This window comes from Trachurus trachurus (genome assembly GCF_905171665.1).
Source record: "Trachurus trachurus genome assembly, chromosome: 1".
In the NCBI taxonomy this organism is placed as follows: domain Eukaryota; kingdom Metazoa; phylum Chordata; class Actinopteri; order Carangiformes; family Carangidae; genus Trachurus; species Trachurus trachurus.
In genome coordinates, this window is record NC_139891.1 from 40,389,462 (window position 1) to 40,414,364 (window position 24,903).

At 42.9% G+C, this 24,903-nt stretch overlaps 2 protein-coding genes across 2 annotated transcripts; one reads left to right on the plus strand and one right to left on the minus strand.

Annotated features, from left to right (window-relative positions):
- Positions 1–1,679: 1,679 nt before the first annotated feature.
- On the plus strand, positions 1,680–15,554 carry LOC310994509 (ephrin type-B receptor 4b-like; the record flags this gene model as incomplete). Its single annotated transcript, XM_083983226.1, has 5 exons — positions 1,680–2,036; positions 3,946–4,108; positions 7,771–7,926; positions 11,712–11,831; positions 15,214–15,554. The coding sequence occupies 5 exons, from the start codon at positions 1,680–1,682 to the stop codon at positions 15,552–15,554; spliced, it is 1,137 nt and encodes a 378-aa protein (XP_083839352.1).
- A 2,589-nt stretch (positions 15,555–18,143) lies between these two features.
- LOC310985689 (protein EOLA1-like) lies at positions 18,144–24,042 on the minus strand. The gene is made up of 3 exons (XM_083971306.1): positions 23,884–24,042; positions 19,400–19,666; positions 18,144–18,374 (listed from the first exon to the last, which is right to left on the minus strand). Exons 2-3 carry the CDS (start codon positions 19,662–19,664, stop codon positions 18,166–18,168), a joined length of 474 nt encoding a protein of 157 aa, XP_083827432.1. The 5' UTR covers positions 19,665–19,666; positions 23,884–24,042; the 3' UTR covers positions 18,144–18,165.
- Positions 24,043–24,903: the final 861 nt, after the last annotated feature.

Here is a 24,903-nt window from a genome sequence, read left to right on the forward strand (position 1 = left end):
AATACAAGACGATTAGATACGTATCTCATTTTACAATATGAATGAACATGTTAATACTGTAAATGTGGCGTTTCCTTGAAGAAGATTGATCAAAGACTAGAGAATAGAAGTGTATCTGTAACTTTTGTCATGTTTCAGTAACATGTAACAACATGTAAAAGCTCTCCAAAACCCAATATTTAAATTTTGCTGGCACAAATTAAAGCCAGAGAAACAACAAAGAGCAAACAAGCAGCTGCTCCATTGCTGCACTTAAAAAAAATATATTTTTTTGCTGTTATAAATAAACACACACACACATGGTGCTGACGCCGCGCAGCATTGGCAGTAGATCTTCCGGTGTTGAACTGTTTTTCTATGAAGTGCAGTCAAACAGCAGGCTGAAGAGAGAGGAGCAGCTCCTCTGTGCAGCTGCAGAGCAGAGAGACAGTAGCTGTGTTTCCATCAGCTGTTTAGATCATCTAGATGTATCGTATCAGAAAATGATGATGGAAACGCCGAGATTCAAATTAAAATCCCCTGATTCACACAAACTGAAATACGCTGCTACGGCCGGTGTTGGTTGATGATTCAAATTAAGTGACGTAGCCACTTTAACCCCGTCTGCTCCCGTGTTGCAGTTCACTCACAAGACAACATCAGGGTTTCTGCATCGCCACGGCAAAATAAAAGCCCCCACACACCTTCAGAATGATGTTACTGCACAGTTCTTCATAGTTCCTCCTCAGGAAAAACCAAACTTATCAACCAGCGCATCCAGCGTTTACCATTAATAAAGTCTCTCTCTCTCTCACACACATTGTGACAGTAATAAACACATGCACTAAATTGCGCAACAATAAACAATGTGGATGAGGTTATTATAGGGGGGGGGGGGGGGGGGGGGCAAAGTCCGTATTGTTAATGGAAACACACAAATTTAAATTTCTTTTAATGCGCATGTCCCAGTAATTCGAATCACTTTAGATGGAAACATGGCTGGTGATTGGTTCAAGATTGGGTGGGTTATTGATTGTTGGTTGTGTCTTCTGTCAATCATTTCAGATTTGTCTAAACGGTGATAGGACGTGAATAATATGATTTATAGCTAAACTCTGGTTGGTTACTATTGATCTCATTCACATTACAGCTGGTTTTCTACCAGGAAGTAGAATGTAAACAACAACGAGATTCAGTCTATAGAAATAAAATGATTATTATTATTATTGGTTGTGTCTTCAGCTTCACAATGATGGAGTGATTGATCGTTGATTGATCGGTTATTAATTGATCATTGATCATTGATTGATGTGTTGTCTTTAGCTTCACGATGATGGAGTTATTGATCGGTTATTGATCATTGATCATTGATGTTCTGTCTTCAGCTTCACGATGATGGAGTGATTGATCATTGATTGATCGGTTATTAATTGATCATTGATCATTGATTGATGTGTTGCAGCTTCACGATGATGGAGTGATTGATCATTGATCATTGATTGATTGGTTTGTGCAGCTTCACAATGATGGAGTTATTGACCGGTGATTGATGAGTTATTGATGTATTGTGTCTTCAGCTTCACGATGATGGAGTGATTGACCAGTGATCATTGATTGTTGATGTGTTATGTGTGTAGCTTCACAATGATGGAGTTATTGATTGATTGGTTGATTGATCTTCTATTGTCTTCAGCTTCACGATGATGGAGTGCTCGGGCCTGAACCAGCGCCACTGTAAGGAGACCTTCACCGTGTTCTCCTATCAGAGCGCGGCGGACGAGGCCACGCCCACTCACCCCGCCTGGATGGAGAACCCCTACACCAAGGTCGCCACGGTAGCGGCGGACCACCTGCTGCGGCGCGGCGGCGAGCGGCGCTCCAACGTGAAGCTGCTGCGCCTGGCGCCGCTGGAGGGGGCGGGGCTCTACCTGGCCTTCCACAGCCAGGGGGCGTGTATGGCGCTGCTCGCCGTGCGCGTCTTCTACAGGAAGTGTCCTCCGCTGCGCCGCGCCTTCGCCCAGTTCCCCGAGACCGTGCCGCACGCGCTGGTGGAGCAGGTAACCATGGCGACGCTGTCTTTATGTTAACAAAATAAAAGCCTTCGCCCAGTTCCCCGAGACCGTGCCGCACGCGCTGGTGGAGCAGGTAACCATGGAGACCACGTCTTTATGTTCACAAAATAAAAGACCGTGCCGCACGCGCTGGTGGAGCAGGTAACCATGGAGACAACTGTCTTTATGTTCACAAAATAAAAGACCGTGCCGCACGCGCTGGTGGAGCAGGTAACCATGACGACGCTGTCTTTATGTTAACAAAATAAAAGTTCTGTCTTTATGTTCACAAAATAAAAGACCGTGCCGCACGCGCTGGTGGAGCAGGTAACCATGGCGACGCTGTCTTTATGTTAACAAAATAAAAGTTTGGTCGCTAGATAACAAAACTTACTTAAACTAGTTAACAAAATAAAAGTCTACAGGAAGTGTTCTTCCCCGAGACCGTGCCACACGCGCTGGTGGAGCAGGTTGCCATGGAAACGCATGCCTTTATGTTCACAAAATAAAAGTTCTGTCACTAGTTTACAAAATAAAAGTTCTGTCATTATGTTAACAAAATAAAAGCATCGTCGTTATGTTTTCAAAATAAAAGCAACGTCATTATGTTAACAAAATAAAAGCATCGTCGTTATGTTTTCAAAATAAAAGCAGCGTCACTAGTTAACAAAATAAAAGTTCTGTCGCTAGTTAACAAAATAAAAGTTCTGTCGCTAGTTAACAAAATAAAAGTTCTGTCGCTAGTTAACAAAATAAAAGTTCTGTCATTAGTTTACAAAATAAAAGCAGCATCATTATGTTTTCAAATAAAAGCAACGTCGTTATGTTAACAAAATAAAAGCATTGTCATTATGTTGACAAAATAAAAGCATCGTCATTATGTTAACAAAAGTACTGTCACTAGTAAACAAAATAAAAGCATTGTTATTATGTTAATAAAATAAAAGTTCTGTCGCTAGTTTACAAAATAAAAGCAGCGTCATTATGTTAACAAAATAAAAGTTCTGTCACTAGTTTACAAAATAAAAGTTCTGTCACTAGTTTACAAAATAAAAGTTCTGTCACTAGTTAACAAAATAAAAGTACTGTCATTAGTTAACAAAATAAAAGTTCTGTCGCTAGTTAACAAAATAAAAGTTCTGTCGCTAGTTAACAAAATAAAAGTTCTGTCACTAGTTAACAAAATAAAAGTTCTGTCACTAGTTAACAAAATAAAAGTTCTGTCGCTAGTTAACAAAATAAAAGTACTGTCGCTAGTTAACAAAATAAAAGTTCTGTCGCTAGTTAACAAAATAAAAGTTCTGTCACTAGTTAACAAAATAAAAGTTCTGTCGCTAGTTAACAAAATAAAAGTTCTGTCGCTAGTTAACAAAATAAAAGTTCTGTCACTAGTTAACAAAATAAAAGTTCTGTCGCTAGTTAACAAAATAAAAGTTCTGTCACTAGTTAACAAAATAAAAGTAATGTCACTAGTTAACAAAATAAAAGTTCTGTCACTAGTTAACAAAATAAAAGTTCTGTCACTGGTTTACAAAATAAAAGTTCTGTCACTAGTTAACAAAATAAAAGTTCTGTCACTGGTTTACAAAATAAAAGTTCTGTCACTGGTTAACAAAATAAAAGTTCTGTCACTAGTTACCAAAATAAAAGTACTATCACTAGTTACCAAAATAAAAGTTCTGTCACTAGTTTACAAAATAAAAGTTCTGTCACTAGTTAACAAAATAAAAGTTCTGTCACTAGTTAACAAAATAAAAGTAGCGTCATTATGTTAAATAAAAAATAAAAGTAGCGTCATTATGTTAACAAAATAAAAGTTCTGTCACTAGTTAACAAAATAAAATCTCACCAAACTTTTAATTTGAAACTCTTCTAAACGTGTGTGTGTGTGTGTGTGTGTGTGTGTGCGCTGCAGGCCCAGGGTGTGTGTGTGGAGAACGCCGTGACGCCGCCCGGGGAGCTGTCGCCTCCTCCCAGCATGCTTTGCGGCGAAGACGGCCAGTGGGTGGGGCAGCCGACGTCCAGCTGCGCCTGTCGCCCCGGTTACCAGGCGGAAGGGACCGACACGCGCTGCCGAGGTACAAAATAAAAGCCTCAGTCTGGATTTTCACAATAAGAGCCAGCGTTTTGATAGTTAACAAAATAAAAGCACGGTCGGTCACTGAGTTTACAAAGTAAAAGGTGAAGTTTTCCTTTATCAGCACTTAACATTCCTTCTACACACACACACACACACACACACACACACACACACTGAGACACACACACACACACACACACACGCACACATTAACACACACACACACACACACACACACACACACACACACACACACACACACACACACACACACACACACACACACACGCACACATTAACACACACACACACACACACACACACACACACACACACACACACAGTGTAAACACAGAGCAGCAGTTTAGACAGGGAGGCTGGAGATGATTAGAGAGAGAGAGAAGAGAGAAAGAAGGAGAGAGGGAGAAAGAAAGAGAGAGAGACGGACAGAGAGAAAAAGAGACAGATAAGAGGGAGAAAGAGAGGGAGGGGGAGAGAAAAGGGGAGAAAGAAAGAGAAAGAGAGAGGGGGAGAGAGAAAAAAGAGAGAGAAAGGGAGGGGGAGAGACCGACAGAAAAAAGAGATATAGGAGAGAAAGAAGGAGAGAGGGAGACGGGGGAAGAGAGGAGAGAGAGAAAAAGAGGGGGGAGAAAAGGGGAGAGAGGAGAGAAAGAAGGTGAGAGAGCGAGGGGGAGAGAAAGGGGGAGATAGAGAAGAGGGAGAAAGAAAGAGAAAGAGAGAGGGGGAGAGACAGACAGAGAAAAAAGAGAGAGAGAGAGGAGAGAAAGAAAGAGAGAGGGGGAAAGAAAAGGAGAGAGAGAGTAGAGGGAGAAAGAAAGAGAGAGGGGGGAGAGAAAAGGAGAGATAGAGGAGTGGGAGAAAGACAGAGAGAGAGTGTTGACAGGCAGAGAGGGAATGAGGGCGAACGACATTGTGGTGTAACAGGAGATGGACTCTCTCTCTCTGAACAGTAGAACGAGTGTGTGTGTGTGTCTGTGTGTGTGTGTGTGTGTGTGTGTGTGTGTGTTAGTGTGTTAGTGTGTGTGTGTCTGTGTGTGTTAGTGTGTGTGTGTGTGTGAGTGTGTGTGTGTTAGTGTGTGTGTGTCTGTGTGTGTTAGTGTGTGTGTGTCTGTGTGTGTTAGTGTGTGTTAATGTGTGTGTCTCTCTGTGTGTGTGTGTGTGAGTGTGTGTGTGTCTGTGTGTCTGTTAGTGTGTCTCAGTGTGTGTGTGTGTGTGTGAGTGTGTGTGTGTGTGTATCTCTCTGTGTCTGTGTGTATGTGTGTGTGTGTGTGTGTTAATGTGTGTGTGTGTGTGTGTTAGTGTGTGTGTCTCTCTGTGTGTGTGTGTGTGTGTGTGTGTTACTGTGTGTGTGTGTGTGTGAGCTTCCTGTTATTGTGTGTGAGGTCAGAGGTCAGCTGACTGACTGCGGCGACCAGGAAGCGTCGCCGTGGTGACAGCGAGCAGCAGCAGCAGTTAACCTCTGACCTCGCCGTGGTTGGCCGGCTGTCAGCGATGACATCACAGCCACTTCCTGGTTGAGGCGAGGTCACTTCCTGTCTCCCACTGTCTCTCAGTTCAATTCAATTCAATTCAATTAGCTTTATTGACATGAACAGACATGTGTTGTTGACAAAGCATCATACAAACTATTTACAAAGACATTTCAATATATATAACACATATATATACAGTATTATGTCAATATTCAATAACAAATAAACAATATTAAGTAACACTTTACTGTAATAGGTATTGATCAGATTGTCATAACACTGTCATAAACATCAATGAATACTGATGACAGCTGTGGTTAAGTGTCATTCGGTAAGTTATGTCACTTTTGATGCAAAGTTGACATTGTTTGAGATGTTTTTGTTTTTAGTGGGGCGGATTAGCTCAATATTTTACACCAATCGTTCACTTTGTGATAAAAGCATGAAATTTGGTGGATGTGTTGGTGAATATGTTTCAAACAAATCTGGATATTGGGCCACCTCAAAAGCGCCCCCTAGTGGCCGTGGCAGCAAATTGTTATGCGAATAAATTAATGATGAATATAAATTGCCCTTTTAATAATACCAACAGGTGATGTATTGTATATTGTTGGAAAGCCTGATGAGTCACCTTTACAACGAGGTACAGCTTGTAAGGATCGTGCATTCATGGAATGAGTAACGGGGGTAAACGTGTGGGTAGCGCCCCCCAACAATGTGCATCCCCTATGGGGCGGATTAGCTCAATAAATCACAAGAATTGTTTATTTTGTGACAGAAGCACAACATTTGGTGGAGGTGTTGGTGGATACATTTTTGAAACATGGTTTGTAAGGACCCTTAAGATGTCTACTTAAGATTTTTGCTTGTTGCCCGGGTCAACTAATGTTCCATGGGGTTTTTTCGTTGGCCATTTTGAATTTATGTCCGCACGAATGGCGAAAACACCAATTTTCCAGACATCATACAAAGACAAATGAACACACTTTTTCCAATAATTATGACACTATAATACATAGTTGATATTATTAAAAGGGCAGTTACTAGGGGGCGCTTTTGAGGTGGCCCAATATCCAGATTTGTTTGAAACATATTCACCAACACATCTACCAAATTTCATGCTTTTATCACAAAGTGAACGATTGTTCAGCTAATCCGCCCCACTATATGAGAACTTGACATCATTTTTAAAGTTTGGCCATTAGGTCTGCTATGACAGTTTTAAAGGGATAGTTCAACATTTTGGCAAATTGGCCCATCACCATAATCCCTATAGTCATAGCAGTAGGTTCGTTACCTTTAATTGTCGGTGCAAGCTGTTTTTAGAACGGCGGAGCAGAGCCGTGAGCTGCTCAGAGCTACGCTACGGAGGCTCATTATGGGATTTCTTGGTTTCAAACTCATCAAACTCATCAAATACACAATCCAGCAACTCCACAACGCTCTGGTGGACAAGTTGTGAGCTGCACATTCACCACGCTATGAGATAATAACACAACGTTACCACACAGAGTTGTTTTAGAGGGAAATACAGAGACTGTTGATGAAAAACTGTCCCTGAAGGCAACGTGCATCAGTGGTTTTGCATGAATTTCCCTCTAAAACAACTCTGTGTGGTAACGTTGTGTTATTATCTCATAGCGTGGTGAATGTGCAGCTCACAACTTGTCCACCAGAGCGTTGTGGAGTTGTTGGATTGTGTATTTGATGAGTTTGATGAGGGAAACCAATTAAGAAATCCCATAATGAGCCTCCGTAGCGTAGCTCTGAGCAGCTCACGGCTCTGCTCCGCCGTTCTAAAAACAGCTTGCACCGACAATTAAAGGTAACGAACCTACTGCTATGACTATAGGGATTATGGTGATGGGACAGTTTGACTAAATGTTGAACTATCCCTTTAATTGTCTTTATGTCAAGTTGTCAGAACAAAAACATCTCAAACAATGTCAACTTTACATCAAAAGTGACATAACTTACCGAATGACACTTAACCACAGCTGTCAGAGGTATTCATTGATGTTTATGACAGCTGTTATGTCAATCTGATGAATACCTGTTACAGTAAAGTGTTACCTATGTTCCATTTAAACTACATTACAACAGACTTCAGGTATAAATAATGTTTAAAGTTCAGATGTTAATGTCTCTCTGTTGTCATGGCGACCAGCCTGCCCCTCGGGCCACTTCAAGGCGGAGTCAGGCCTCGGGGGGTGTGGCCTCTGCCCCCCCAACAGCAACACCAAGGTCCCGGGCTCCGCCGACTGCCCCTGTCTCCATGGTTACCACCGCGCCGACTCTGACCCCGCCCACGCCGCCTGCACCCGTAAGACAACAACACACACTACACACTACACAACAAACAACTACACACACTACACACACTACACACACCTCCTGTCTGTCTGTGTGTGTGTTGGTGGATGGAGTTCCAGTACAGAGTGAACTAGGCTGTCAGAACCAACTTCACTATTCCAATACAATTCTAATGTGAGTCAAAATTAGAACATTTGAAGGTGGAAACTGACGTTCGAACGTTAAAGGTGTACAGAAAAGAAAATTGAATTTGAGCCCACTTTGGGTCATAAAATTAATGTGATAACTCATCTATCAGACGTTGTAGGCCAAACTTTGTGCAAAATTCTATTTTTGAGTAGCCTAAATCTGGGATGAAAGTGTGTATTTTTTTTTTTCGCATTGGATAATGCAGGCGCACGGATTATACGTCAGCCTGTACACGATTCACCAGCCACTGATATTGGATCCATAATCCGTCATTCAAACATCTGAGATACACACACACACACGGAGCTCGGTCTCGCCCCAAGCTTTGAATATCCCGCCCGCTCGATAACGACCAATCAAATTCGTTTTCCTTACTCGGGTAAACTCGTGTTGCAGCTCGGGACAACTCGGCGCGACAAACAGGACAAACGGCCATTTCTGTACACCTTTAACGAGGCAAATTGACGTAGTGTGTCGCGACGTTCAGAGTAGTAACATGTTGATAAAACACAATGCAGTTGTTGTTGTGCACAAGGTAAAGCTGCAGCTTCAAATATACCAGCAGAGTTGCCCGTTCATTCGGCCGCCACGGTGCGCGTATGTGTCCCCACACACACTACACGCACAGTCGCACACTTTTTTTTAATTGATCGATCCGCGGACCACAGCTGTGATCTGTTGCACCACTACTCTGGTAGCCTCGCATCACCAGGCTCTTCAGACAAGCGAAGAGCCTGGTGTCCGTTTACCTCTGAATTAGTCTGCATTCTGGTTCCTGTCTGTAGCGGATACCGAAATCACCAGATTCACCAAAATAAAAGTGTTCACCAACATAAAACGTATAAAATAGACATTAACTTGTAATACAATAAAAGCGAAATGTTAACTTAATGCCTCGGGGACTTTCTTGTAAATTATATTCCTTAAATTAAAGAGTTTTACCGCATTTTATTAGCTTGGTGCTTTTATTTTGAAGGAAAGGTCTGTCTCTCTCGCCCTGGATCCGTTTCCTTCCCAGAACAGCGAGTCAACGGCCCCAGACTACTACTCTGGGCTGTATAGGCTATAGCCCCGCCCCCGCCTGTGAACCGGGTTTCCACCGAATCAACGATCCTTCTTTTTTTTTTACCGCAACATATGGTTCATGTCAAGATAACTTCTGTATTTGTCCATAGTTCTCTTTGTTTAACACTTAGAGACTTTTGGTTAACCCTTGTGTCTGGGAGAGAAATTGTCACACTCTTCATATTGGGGACAAAAGTGTCCACGGAGAAAACGTGATAAAAATAGTATACCTTCATATTTTTTTCCAGTTTTTTTTGCATAGATCTTCTAGTCTACTTCTCCTCTGTTGATCCATACCAAATATTCAATTAATTTCAGACGTTTAACCCCTTAAATGCCAGTATATAGGGTCCTATGAAAAAAAATGGCTAAAAACACACACAAAAAGGGGGGTATTTTCAAAATACTGAATGCAAACTGGATTTGTTGGGTGGGGATTTTACCAGGCTTGGACATGTCATTGATTAGCAACAATATTGATTTGGGGGAATTTTTTGTCAGATTAAAAGAAAAGCTCCCATAGACTCCCATTATAATTTTTTATAATGGAAGTCTATGGGAGCTTGACGACTATTTCCCCATTATCCTTTTAATGAGGAAATAGTGACATAAAAATACTATGAATCTCATATATATAGATAAGGTGGCCTCAGACACACAGTCACGCACGCACGCACGCACGCACGCACACACACACACACACACACACACACCCCTCAACAAGACTGCTCCCGTGAGCGACTGTACGTTATTTCTAATTCACTCTGATCCAGGTGTCTGTTTGAAGTAAGGATCAAACTAATAGTTTAAATGTCCTTGTTTCCATAGAGACCAGTACAGATACCAACATGACCCCCCCTCCCCCACTCCCAACCCCACCCCCCCACCCCCTCTGCTCCAATGACCTAACAACAACAAATCACAAAATGTAAACACACCACTACTGGGTTCATTCAGCTGTGTGTTCAATTGTCATCATTCAGTCGTGGCAGGCACACACACACACACACACACACACACACACACACACACACACACACACACACACACACACACACACACACACCGGGCATCAATTGGTCCTCGTGCTACGTCACCACATTCACGCGCATCCCTTGGCTGCACACACAGCCCTTCATGCCGTTCTCTCTCCTCATTGGATAACACTTGTATCCCACAAGGAAAATTTTCTCCTCGGGTTACAGCAGAGCAGAGTGACGGAGAGACTCGTGTTTAGGCTGAAATACTTCATGTAAGTGATTGCTGACGGAAAATAGGACTATTTAGGACTTATATTAACAAAAACATTCCACTGATATCTGCTTTAAATAGACATTAAAATAAATAATAAAATAAAATATATATTAATAGATACTTGAAATATTTTGTGTAAACAATGAGTAATGTAATTATATGACGAATTATTATTAACCCCCCAGGGGAAATGTTTGAAATATTCAGGTCATAAATTGTCATCTATACCAAATGTTTGTGTTTATTTTGCTTTTTTTTTTTAATTAAAAATGACACTAATATTTAAATTCCTACCAATTCAATGTTATGTTAGATAAATGGACCAGTATCTGAGCATTTACCTTTATTTTAGTGCAACATCTGCAGATACGGTTCCAACATCAAATTTTTGTGAAAGTGACGGTATTTAGGAATCTTTACGATCAATAAATTGTGGGGTTTAATACCACAATTAATAGTGAAAACAAGAAATCGCGACATCCCTACTACACACACGCAGTCAACAGGCTTTGATTCTCTGTGTGTTTCAGGTGGTGAAGCCGTTGGCCGTCATCTCCTCTTCACCTTCCTCCTCCTCCTCCTCCTCCCCCTCCTCTCCTTCATCACACGTACCTGCAGCTGCTCACATGCCCCCACCGGTACACACACAGCCACGCTCAGGTACGCACACACACACACACACACACACACACACACACACACACACACACACACACACACACACACACACACACACACACAGTTACATCTTCAGTCTGATTAAAACCTGTTCAGGAAGCCGGTGCATATTCTCATTTGTCCAGGTCATAGTTTTTCAAAGGAGGTTAAATGGAAAGCAACTGGACTTGGGCGGCACGGTGGCACAGTGGTTAGCACTGTTGCCTCACGGCAAGAAGGTCCTGGGTTCGAATCCCCGGCCGCCCAGGTCCTTTCTGTGTGGAGTTTGCATGTTCTCCCCGTGTCTGCGTGGGTTTCCTCCGGGTGCTCCGGTTTCCCCCACCACTAAAAACATGTCGGCTAGGTTAATCCTCCAGTCAGCGCCCCTGACCAAAGGCACTGGCTCATAATCTGGAGTTGGTCCCCGGGCGCTGCAACGTCTTCTAGACAAAGAACCAAGTCCAGTTACTTTAGATTTAACCTCCTTTGGGGACAACGATGACCTGTTCATGAAGCTTCTTTGGCCTGAATGTTGTTGTAGTTTGAGTTGAGTTGATCTGTCCAGTCAGTTGGAAAATAAAAACCAGGAGTTAAAATGTTGTGATGATAACATCCTGATCTTGTCTCCAGTTGCCATGACGGTGCCGGCCTCCTCCTCCTGGTTGGTCAACGAGCTCGGGGAGCCGCTCTGCACCGTGGTGGCCCCGCCCCCTTACTCCTACGACCCCAACGGCAGCGACCTGCCCCGAGGTCAGAGGTCAACACTGTCTGTCTGTCTGGTGGAGCTGCTGCTAGCCCCGCCCCCTGACCCTGTGTAACCGTGTGTGTGTGTGTGTGTGTGTGTGTGTGTGTGTGTGTGTGTGTGTGTGTGTGTGTGTGTGTGTGTGTGTGTGTGTGTGTGTGTGTGTGTGTGTGTGTGTGTGTGTGTGTGTAGACTGCAGAGTGCTCCAGTATTACTTCAACTTGGGCGTCCAGGTGAGTGTTTATGTTTATTAAAGACTCCCATTACTCTTATTATAATACAATACATATTTTCATTAATACGTTGACATACATATTAAAATACATTACACACACACACACACACAAACATCTCAACACAAGACAGAGAAACAATCTCACAACACAATTCAAAATACACTGACAGACACTCTAGACTACGAGAACACAAGAACACAAAGACGCTTGCTCAAAAGACAGTTGTAAAGACAAAAACAAAAAAAGGCACTGCAGCCAACATGATGGAGCACAGCATCCTCCTTTAATGAATATCTTGTACCAAAAACAATACACTTTGTTCTTCCTTTGTTTAGAACTAATTTATTCCTTCTCATCCATTTTTCTGTTAAATATAATTCCTCATTTAAAGTTTTAGTTAGTTTAGCAGGTGTATTTGCGGACGTATAAATAGTAGAGTCATTGGCATACATAGGTTGTGTCCGAAACCCCTCCCTCCTCCCTCCTCCCTACTCACTATATAGTGAATTCAATATAGTGACTCACTGGTCAAATAAAAAACACTTTCGGACACTACTCCACCGCAGTTAATTACGTATTACGTCTCTACTACGTCTCTACTTGCATTTATTTGGTAGCTACACCGGTCACTACTGCATTTATTTGGTAGCTACACCGGTCACTACTGCATTTATTTGGTAGCTACACCGGTCACTACTGCATTTATTTGGTAGCTACACCGGTCACTACTGCATTTATTTGGTAGCTACACCGGTCACTACTGCATTTATTTGGTAGCTACACCGGTCACTACTGCATTTATTTGGTAGCTACACCGGTCACTACTGCATTTATTTGGTAGCTACACCGGTCGCTACTGCATTTATTTGGTAGCTACACCGGTCACTACTGCATTTATTTGGTAGCTACACCGGTCACTACTGCATTTATTTGGTAGCTACACCGGTCACTACTGCATTTATTTGGTAGCTACACCGGTCACTACTGCATTTATTTGGTAGCTACACCGGTCACTACTGCATTTATTTGGTAGCTACACCGGTCACTACTGCATTTATTTGGTAGCTACACCGGTCACTACTGCATTTATTTGGTAGCTACACCGGTCACTACTGCATTTATTTGGTAGCTACACCGGTCTCTCTGGGCCGCTGTGGTAATGGCCATCCGTCACCGCAATGCATGATGGGATATCTTGCTCCGGTTAGTGACCATCGGATGTTCACTACATTTGGCGGTGAATTGTGGGATAGATTCAGTCACTATATAGTGAACATTAATAATCACTAAACATTCAGACACCACTATAACACGGCGTGGTCACGATATAGTGAGTAGGGGGTGATTTCGGACACAGCCATAGTGTGTAAACAGGAATTCAGACAGCAGCATGTTTAACCTTTGACCCCCCACAGTGGTACCATCAGAGCTGCTGGCAGCAGCAGCAGCAGCAGCAGACCTACCCCCCCCCCTCCTCACCGGAGGCCCCCTACACCTACCAGCACTACCCCTCCTACCTGAGCCAGGAGCCGCTGCACGGTAAGAGCTACGCAGCCTCTGATTGGCTCCTGCAGGTCTACACGTTGTGACCAAGGCAAGGCATCTTTATTTATATAGCGCATTTCATACCAATGAAACTCAATGTGCTTTACGTAAAGACAAAACAGAATAAAAACAAACACTAAAAACAGAGTTAAAAACAAGAGCAAATAAAAGTAAGTAATGGACATGAATGTGTTAGTTATTTGGCCCCTGTTGCTGCTTGCGGCTTTGTGGCTTCTTGACCATAAGTCAATTAATGTTGAGCTCATTTACGTATTTAAAATTAATTTTCAAAGAAACTTGAAATACAGAAATGTTCATGTATAATTTTATTGTGTGATTGTGGTAGGAGAAAAGGAAGAAAATAAGCCTATTCGGGTGTATTTTGGGCATATTCCATTAGTGTATTGCTCATTTGCATATTCAAATTCATTTTCCAAGAAACTTGTAATACAAAAAATGTTACATTTCATGGATACTTTCATTGTGTAAAGTTTCATTGTGATAGCAGTAAAGGAAAAAAATAGCCCCATTGGGGTGTATTGTTGTCAGCACCATAGACTTTATACAGTAAATCATGTTGGATTGATGAGAATTAAACATATTTCCCCAACTAGGATTTCTTAGGACTTTTAGTATGTTGTTCTGGACACCTCATAGAAATGATGGATGGTGAAAAACATTCTGTTACAATTAGTCTGTCAGAAAACGCTATTTTGCCTGGACTAATAATTTGAAATTTTTGTCCAGGGCTAAAAATTGAAAAAGGCTGAAGGGTCATCTGAGGGTTAATTTACTCAGAAGAGGGACAGTTATTTGGTCATTTGGTTAATTAGATCATCATCGATAGATAATGATAATGGTCCCCCCCCCTCCAGGTGCCCCCCCCCAGTCCTACCCAGAATCCTCCAGGGCCGGAGATGGACAGACGGACGGACACGGCAGCGGTCGGTGACTCACTCAGACTAGAGCAGTGTAAAAGAGAGTAAGGACAGCATTGGTCCAATGGCAGCGCCTCCTGGTGGAGGAATATGGGTTTTGCAAAAGAACTGACATCTCTGCATTGTTGGTGAATGAGCAGTGTGGTGTTTTCAATCATTTAAGGACATTTATAGATCACCCACGTTAATAGCATCATTGAGGATCCTTTACAGATAAACATTAACACATAGGCCAGTAAAAAATAATTTAAAAAACAGTTTTCTACATTAATGTTTCAATCTACATTTTATAATAAACGAATTATAAGTATAATCTGATATGACCAAGACACCTAAAAACAAAAACACGGCCGTTTTCATCAATTTACCAGCAAGTGGGCAACACACATACATTGGAGTGAATGGGTTTTCTGGGCGCTGTTGCAATACCCATATCCTGCCACTAGGGGCACAAAACCCTTAAACCCTTAAACCCTTAAACCCTTAAACCCTTAAACCCTTAAACCCTTACCACGGGAGTCAATGGAGGTGTCCTTACTCTCTTATTACAGGGCTCTACCTCAGATCAACTCATCTTCATGTTCAGTCTCGTTGCTTCATGACTTGTGTCTCCCCCCCCCCCCCTCCACAGGCCCCTCCCCCTCCATGGAAGGCCCCTCCCCCTCCTCCAGCGGCCCCGCCCCCCACGGTGGCGCCACGCTCCTCTACCCGGAGCAGCAGCCCCTGCCCCCCCCCCCCTCCCCCGATGCTCCACCTGCCGTACGAAGCTCCGCCCCCCCCGGCGCCCCCCTCCTACCTGTCCTCCGCCCCCCACCACCTGCCCCCCCCCCACCACCACTCCTCCTCCTACCACTGCCTCCCCTCCGCCGGCCACTGGGGGGCGCTGCAGCCCGGAGGCCACGCCCCCCGGCTCTACTGCCCCGCCCCTAGCCCCGCCCCCCACGTGGTCGGCTACATCACGGCGCCGCCCCCCCACCACGCCGCCACGCACTACCTCCCCCCCGCCATCTGAACGCCCGCCAGCGTCTCTCATTAGCATTAGCATTAGCATACAGCTAACGGCGGGAAAACCTCGTAGATCCAGAGTTATGAGAAAATAAAAAGTAAAAATTATGATTTAAATGAATAAATTATTAAAAGTGAAAATTTAGTTTTTGATTTAAGTTAAAAAAAAAAAAAATTGGCTTTGAGGTTTTCCTGTGTTAGCGTGTTAGCGCGTTAGCATGCTAGCCGAGCACAAGCACTTCCTGTTTTCCACGTTCGTTTGGAACGGCGCCGCCCCCCCACCACAACACCAAAACTACCTCCCCCCCGCCATCTAAACGCCCATCAGCGTCTCTCATTGGCATTAGCATTAGCATACAGCTAACGACGGGAAAACCTCGTAGATCCAGAGTTACGAGAAAATAAAAAATAAAAATTATGATTTAAATAAATTATTAAAAGTGAAAATTTAGTTTTTGATGTTAAAAAATAATTTGGCTTTGAGGTTTTCCTGTGTTAGCGCATTAGCATGCTAGCTGCACAAGCACTTACTGTTTTCCACGTTCGTTTGGAACGGCGCCGCCCCCCCACCACGCACTACCTCCCCCCGCCATCTGAACGCCTATCAGCCAGCGTCTCTCATTAGCATTAGCATACAGCTAACGGCGGGAAAATCTTGTAGATCCAGAGATATGAGAAAATTATAGAAAAAAAAAATTATGATTTAAATAAATAAATTATTAAAAGTGAAAATTTAGTTTTTGATTTAAGTTAAAAAAATAATTTGGCTTTGAGGTTTTCCTGTGTTAGCGCGTTAGCATGCTAGCTGCACAAGCACTTCCTGTTTTCCACGTTCGTCTGGACTTCAGTCGTTTAACGGATTAGAGGTTACTATGTAACCATGGCAACACAGGTGGCAGAGAAGAGCCACAGATTTATGTTTGGAGTTATAAAGTTTATAGTTTGGAGCGTCAGCCGGCCGGCCAATCGGAGAGAGGGGCGGGGCTGCAGAGTGGGCGTGGTCGCCCCCGACGTGTTTATGTTTACGTTCTGTTCAAACTGGTGACGGTGAATTGTTTTTGATTCTGGGAGAATAAAGTTTTCACAGCAGACGGACGCCTCGCCTGGTTTGTTTCATCAGAACCACGTCACCATGACGGAAACACGATGGTCACATGACGGAAACTCTACGATCACATAAAGTTCTACACCAGAAACTTTATTAAGTTTTAATATGTTTTCATGTGAGAAAGTAACTGTTTAGATCCCAAATCTACGGCCAGTTGATCCAAACGACGGCTGTTTAGAAGTTTGCTCCAATGTTTTTCAGAGAAGTGAAGCTCTGCAGCGACCGGGACATCACAGAGGCAGCAGCCGGTCTGCAGAGCTGCTCGGCCGGCCAACCTCCGTCCTCATCCCGGGGGAGAAAACCATCACTAATTAACTTACCTGCAGGTTTTTAGAGGTTTAACACCGGCTGGTTAAATTATTTCTAGGAGATAAATGTTGGTCTCAGTGATGAAATCTAACAGCTGTATCAGTAGCATTAGTTAGTGTGAATGTAAAGTGAAGCTTCCTGTGTGTATTGGACAGAAGAGCAGCGCTGCCTCGGGGCTCTGTCTGTACAGGCCGTGCAGCCCAGCACAGGGCCTGCCACCTGGAATGACAGACATTAGATTTTTTGAGTCTCCCCTTTCTTTTTCTTTTTTTTTTAATATTTATTGTTTTTTCTTTTACAAAGCATTTTACAAAGTAACACAACATGAACATGGAGTGTTTTCTGTCACAATATTACAGCAAAGTAATTAACCAATCAAGTACAACTTGATATAGAAAAGAAGCTTAAACAAAAGAAGGGAAATGTACATTTTCCACTGCTTCCAGATGTCAGTAGATTTAGATGCTGGAGCCTCATTGAAAAAGTGATTCTTTCCATTACAAACACACACATGGTAAATAACATCGTACCATTCATCTATAGATGGGATGTCTGGCTTCAGCCATTTCTTTGTAATTGCTTTTCTAGCAGCTAGACAAAGTATTCCACATAAATATTTATTTTTCTCACTCACATTAGCTGAGTGTACCAGCCCAAAAAGAAGTTTGTCCCAGTTAAATGTGATGACGGTACCAAATATAGTTATTAGTTCTGAATAAACACTGGTTGCATGTGCACAAGTAGATGAAACATTTACTTGCACTGTCCCAAATTTTCGGGGCAAAATGCCTCCATGTAGGAGTCTGAAGCCCTGTTGAACAGTGAAACACAATAATCAATAGTGTTATTTAACAACTACTTTGTATGAGTGTTTATTTTGCACAATTAACCTGTTATAGGCATAATTAATTAGAACGTGACCCTCCACCCAGATTCATGTTTGGCCCTTCACTGAGAAGAATCTGGGCCTTAACCCTGGTCTACATGAAGTCAGACTGTAGCTGCTGTGTACATGTGTTGCTAAGAGACAGATTGTACATGTGTTGCTAAGAGACAGATTGTACATGTGTTGCTAAGAGACGGATGCAGCACCAACCAATCAGGAGCCTCAGATTTATTTTAGAAAGAAACAAACTCAGTTTTTACAGGTAAACGGTGGAAACGTCCGAGAGGCGTTCACTGTTGCTGAGTCCGTGTGTTGTCACGGTAACAGCTCATGCGGTATGTCGACGGTCCAGAGGTGGCGGTCTCCCCTGGCGACCAGCGGCGCCTTCAGCCAGCGAGGGTTGGACAGCTGAGTCAGGTGTTTCTCCTGCAGACCAATCAGCACGGCCGAGCGCTCCAGCTGCTGTAGCTCCGCCCCCTGCAGGGCGGCGGGGCAGAGCCACGTCCGGCCCACGTCCACCAGGCCTGAAACACAGAAACACTGGTGATGCGTTCAGGTGCATCTCGTAAATGAGGACATGTAGGTATGTATGATTTTAAGCCAAAAAAGGGGTCAACGTTAAACAAACTGCAACAGAATCAAACTCAACTGGTTTTGTATCCTCAACATGTCCTGAGTGAGGGAGAAAAAAGCCCAGAAGAATCCCATCAGGGGAAAGTTTAGAAAAAGACCCAAATATATCCTATAAATCTCTCTGCCCCCTAGCAGCAGCAGCAGATCTCTTTGCTCCGTAGGTGGGTCTAGAAACGAGCCATAGGAACTTTTTGAGTCTCCAACACCGTTTGTGTTGACCAATCACAGCGCTCTATCTGTTTAGAGAGTCGTTGGGCGGCTTAACGCCATGACGACATACTTGCGACGGTGAAAAACATGACAAGAAGATAGATGGCTTTGGCAAAGGAATCGTTTGAATCGGCGTTGGCATCAACTTTGAAAAAGAAAATGACAAGTTGAATTCTTTCAAAGTTGAGTAAGAAACTGCTCTGAAGTCGTTTATTTAGAAGAAGGATGTAAAGTTTAATCTAGCGATGTCATCCTGCTCTTTGCTCTGATTGGTCGTAGCGCTACCCTATTGGTGCAGAGGCAGTTTGAAAGACAGCCTTCATCCCGCCCCCTGGACTGAGCCGAGGTCTACCGCTCGTTGACACACTAGACATGTTCATGATGTAGTCTGGTGCGTCAGGCTACCAAACATATCCCATAATACGCCTATTCATTATGTTTCTCACGTGAATAGGGTAACATTTTTAACCTTTAGATATCTCCATGGAAATTACTGAGTTGATTACTGACATTAAGACAAACAAAAAATGTATTACAAGTTTTTTGAAATTCTTTGTTAACATGAGCACATTTCCATAAATTTGCATATATTTTTCCCCCTCACTCAGGACATGTTGAGGAAACAAAACCAGTTGAGTTTGATCCTGTTGCAACTTGTTCAAGGTTGAGTGGACTAATGAGGAGGAAACAACGTGGTCTCTCCTACCCGCCACCACGCCGCGGCCGTAGCGCTCTCCGGATTCGAGCAGGGTCTGGACCTGGGTCTGGTTCATCCCCAGCAGGTCGGTCAGCGCCACGCGCCACTCGTCCCCGTCCCAGTCCCGCCAGGCCACGTGGACCGCCAGCGTCCCGTTCTCCAGCGGCGCCAGCAGGGGGCGCCAGCGGCTCTCCACCGTCTTCACCCCGTCCAGGATCAGACCGGCGTAGGGCTGCCGGAACGACAGACAGCTCACCGTCACCGCCGCCGCCATGGCTGCAGAACACACACACACACACACACACACACACACACACACACACACACACACACACACACACAGCTATGGGTTAAAGGGACATTAAAGGGACAGTTGAAATTTCGTTTTTGTTTGATTTTGTATGAGCTACGTACTATGTCCATTAAAGCAGAAGTGAGTGATATATTTGTGTTAATATAAGTCTTAAATAGTTGTATCTTCCGACAGCAATCACTTCTATAGAGTGTTTGGTCTGAAACACGGGTCTGTCAGTCACTCTGCTCTGCTCTGAGCCCAGGAGAAAACTTTCCTTGTATCCTACAAGTTTTTATCCAATGAGGAGAGAGAACGGCATGCAGGGCTGTGTGTGCAGCCAAGGAACGCCGTGAATGTGGTGACGTAGGGACGAGGACTGTTATGGTGCGTTCAAGGAAACTCGTATTTTTCCGACCGTGAAGTGGTACCAGTTCGATCTGGTACGACTTCACGGGTCTGAAGTTACGAGTGGCCGTTATAGTGACTTTCACAGGTAAAACAGGTCGGAGAAACACGAGTGGGTTGCCTGGAACGCTACAAAGTCGTAAGTTGTGACTTGAAGCTGTAATTTACGATTTCAAAAGCCTGCCTGGAACGCAGCATTAGCGAAAACGACCGGATCACTCACTTCTGATTTCAATTCAATTCAATTCAATTCACCTTTATTTAAAGTGTAAAATCACCAAAACATGGTCTCAGAACACTTTACAGGACAACACACACAGAAGAGAGAATCAGAGATGACAATTAGGCCAACATGACAACAACAACAACAACAACAACAACGACGACTGTGGCACAACAGTGACGATTGTGGCACAACAGTGACGATTGTGGCACAACAGTGACGATTGTGGCACGAAACAAAGAACAAAAATCAAGCAAAAACAAACAACAGAACAGAAATGAAACGTGCTATCAGGGTAGGCTATACCGTATGTTTGAGAAAATAGATGGGTCTTTAGTTTAAGTCTAAGATCTGTTTTTATTTTCATGTATTAGTTTATTAGTAACAGGACTCTATTCATGAACATACAACATGTAAGTAACCAGATTTAACTCTAAAGCTCAATTCCATCTGCAGCAGTAACACTACAACAACATGAGACAAGGACAAAACAAAGTACAACATGGTACAAATACCATGTCACAATATATCACAGTAGCTTCAGTCAGAAGGAGTAGGCTAGTAGTCAAATTAAAATGCATTTAATGGACAATAAGTGTTGTATAGCGCTGTTAAGATTCATTACAATGCATCTGTTATAAAGTGCTGGTTTTTAACGTGCAAGGAATAAAGTTAGTATTCTAAAATAAGAGAACGACCCTTAAAGGGATAGTTCATCCAAAATTGAAATGTCCCTCATGATCTCCTCCCCCTCATGTGGACTAAGGGCTGGGAGAAGTTTCAGAGTCCTCCGTGGCTTCTCTGAGTTACAGGGGGTCTCGGCGTAGCAGTGCATGTCCATATGACGGTTGCAAATGGATACCAACTGTCTTCATAACAAAAAGACACACCAAAAAACATCCAAATACCTCCATGCTGCTCGTATGTAATGTCCCTCTTGTATTGAAGCCCCGACATGAGAAATTGTCCCGAAAAAAATTAAATCAGTCAATATTTCAAGCTTGTTTTGTAGCGGAAGCTTCCAGTGTTGCTCTTTGGTGTGTCTTTTTGGACAAAGAAAAGTGAGCTCCGTTCTCAACCGTTATATGGACATGCACTATGGAGCTATTATTGTTGCAATATTATTTGCAAATGCGTATCTCAATCTGTGTGTGCGTATTCAGATCTGTGTGTGTGTAATATGATCTGTGTGTGTGTATTCAGATCTGTGTGTGCGTATTCAGATCTGTGTGTGTGTATTCAGACCTGTGTGTGTGTAAAAAAAATCTGTGTCCGTATTCAGATTTGCAAGTGAAGACAAATCTGCAAGTGCATGCAAAGATCTGTGAATGTGAACACAGATCTGTAAGTGTACATAGATCTGTAAATGTGTAAACCGATCTGTAAATGCGTACATAGATCTGTAAATGTCTGTCATCACTTACAACTCAGGCAGGAGCTCTCAATTGGCTGTGTTTTTACACGTGACTTTTGCAACACTTCTGCCGCGGCAGATCTGTGATCTGAAAATGTGTAGAAATGAGATTTGTCTGTGACCTCAGTGTTCCTTTGCCCTGAGCTCAGGCTCACAGGCTCACGCTGCCTGGCTGCAGTAGCAGTACCGCGGTCCGTGTACTAAGTATAATTCAATTACGTTGTTCACTTTGTACCATGAGAAATGTCGTTTTTACCGGTATTTCCTGTTTGATTGACGTGAGACGTACAACGCAATTCAGCGCACCGAAGTGCCCGCTTGTTCCTTTCTCCAACTTGTACAATGAAAATTGAAAAAGGAAGTCGAGAGCCGGAACCAGCCTTCAAAGTAAAAGCTCCGCGTTTTGATGGCTACAGCAACGGACAATTTAAAGGGACAACGAGGAGTTTCTATTCGGTTATAAAAAAGTCTCACGTTAATGTGGATGAATCTCCGTTACCACTTGTTAATGGGCCCATTTTCGATAAATATATCGTTCTGTCTCTATCGTTATTTTGTTATTATTAGTGGTGGCGGAAGTGCTGGGCGAGCCGACCAGCGTTTCCTTCGTTGCGAGTCATGAGAATAACGCAGCCGCATCGCCGTTTATGGTCGGAACTACGGTGGTATGTGAACCTCTTTGAACCTCTGACTTTAATTCTTGATGAATGAAAACACGAGTCCGTCTTGCGCCCGGTCAAAGAAATGTACGGTGCGCGCGGAGGCTCATAAATGTAGTGTGAAAACGCTTCGCTTTTCCAAAACTCCTCGTTGTCCCTTTAAAAGAAAGAAGAAGAAAAACTCCGAAACGAATTAAATACTTAATTCACAACAAATCGCCTCCTAAACGATTACCATTTACCCCAGTAAAAACGACATTTCTCATGGTACAAAGTGAACAACGTAATTGAATTATACTTAGTACACGGACCGCGGTACTGCTACTGCAGCCAGGCAGCATGAGCCTGTGAGCCTGAGCTCAGGGCAAAGGAACACTGAGGTCACAGACAAATCTCATTTCTACACATTTTCAGATCACAGATCTGCCGCGGCAGAAGTGTTGCAAAAGTCACGTGTAAAAACACAGCCAATTGAGAGCTCCTGCCTGAGTTGTAAGTGATGACAGACATTTACAGATCTATGTACGCATTTACAGATCGGTTTACACATTTACAGATCTATGTACACTTACAGATCTGTGTTCACATTCACAGATCTTTGCATGCACTTGCAGATTTGTCTTCACTTGCAAATCTGAATACGGACACAGATTTTTTTTACACACACACAGGTCTGAATACACACACACAGATCTGAATACGCACACACAGATCTGAATACACACACACAGATCATATTACACACACACAGATCTGAATACGCACACACAGATTGAGATACGCATTTGCAAATAATATTGCAACAATAATAGCTCCATAATGCACTGCTACGCCGAGACCCCCTGTAACTCAGAGAAGCCACGGAGGACTCTGAAACTTCTCCCAGCCCTTAGTCCACATGAGGGGGAGGAGATCATGAGGGACATTTCAATTTTGGGTGAACTATCCCTTTAAGGGCCGTTCTCTTATTTTAGAATACTAACAATAGTAGCCACTTTACTCCATGTAGCCTACTTTAAAAACCAGCACTTTATAACAGCTGCACTGTAATGAATCTTAACAGCGCTATTAACACCTTTGTTGATTAAATGCATTTTAATTTGACTACTCCTCCTTCTGACTGAAGCTACTGTGATATATTGTATATATTGTGTTATATGATATTTGTACCATGTTGTACTTTGTTTTGTTCTTGTCTAATATTGTTTCAGTGTGAAGCTGCAGATGGAAATGAGCTTTGGAGCTAAATCATACATGTTGTATGTTCATGAATACACAGAGTCCTGTTACTAATAAACAAATAAAACAAATAAAAACAGATCTTATACTTAATGGACATACAGTAGCTATACAACCCCACTTCAAAAAGCTGAACTATCCCTTTAAACGTTTCCTGTTGTTTTCCTGGTGAACATAGTAACAGTGAGTAAACAGCAGCAGCTCCAGATGTTTCACCTGCAGACAGCAGCAGCTCGCGCTACAAACAGCTGGACTCACCTGGACCTCGGTCCTCAGCTCGTGCTCAGGTGCGTCTCTCCTCTGTGTCTCGTGCACAGCGACGTGTTGCAGCAGCAGCGGGGTCACGCGGGATGACAGCTGTCAATCATCTTCCTCTGCAGACGGAGCTCGCGGCGCAGCAGCAGCAACCTGTCTGTGTCTGTGTCTGTTCAAAGTGAGAAAACTTTATTGCTCCAGAGTGAAACTGGCTCCACGCGGCTCCGCGGCTGCTGCTTCTTCTTCTGCGGGACAGAACGTGTTGCCAGGCAACAGCCGGAAGTCACAGCGCCCCCCGCGGCCGCTCCGCTGCACTACAACACTAGACTTCAAATCACATATCAGCAATAATCAAAGATAATCCAAGAGGACTGACTATCAGCTTCATTAGATAGACCAGAGCAGCTCCATGCTGTGATGTGAAGGTATAAAAACTATTTCTAAATAGGTATATGGAAGATGAGGGATGAAAACTGTAAAAAAAATAAAATAAAATAAAAAATCTATCTATCTATCTAAAGAAAAATAGTGTGACTCTTCTATCTATCATTCTATCTATCTTTAGTCTATCTGTAGTATATATTAACAATATATATATATGTATATGTACAGTAATGAATCTTAACAGCACTTTACAACACTTCTGTCAATTAAATGCATTTTAATTTTATACTACTACTGTTCCTTCTAACTGAAGCTACTGTGATATATTGTATATATTGTGATATTTGTCTCATGTTTCAGTGTGAAGCTGCAGATGAAACTGAGCTTTAGAGTTAAATCTGGTTATTTACATGTTGTATGTTCATGAATGTGCCAATAAGTCCTGTTATAAATAAACTAATACATGAATATGAAATGAAAAAATTGATAATTATGTAGAATATGTATATTAATATGGATATTTAAATAGTGGATAGATATAAACCATGATGAGTAGAAAGAGGTTTGGGCATTTGAATGTTTAGTGCAAACTTCTTCCCACTCCTTTCTCAAACTTGTGCATATTATTATTTGATTATG

Bases quoted from the DNA above. Each gene is read 5' to 3' on its own strand.
- LOC310985689 (XM_083971306.1), bottom strand. From the start codon at position 19,664: ATGGCGGCGGCGGTGACGGTGAGCTGTCTGTCGTTCCGGCAGCCCTAC. The intron at 18,375-19,399 runs GTAGGAGAGACC...TCTGTGTTTCAG, and splicing joins CGGCCGCGGCGTGGTGGCGG to GCCTGGTGGACGTGGGCCGG.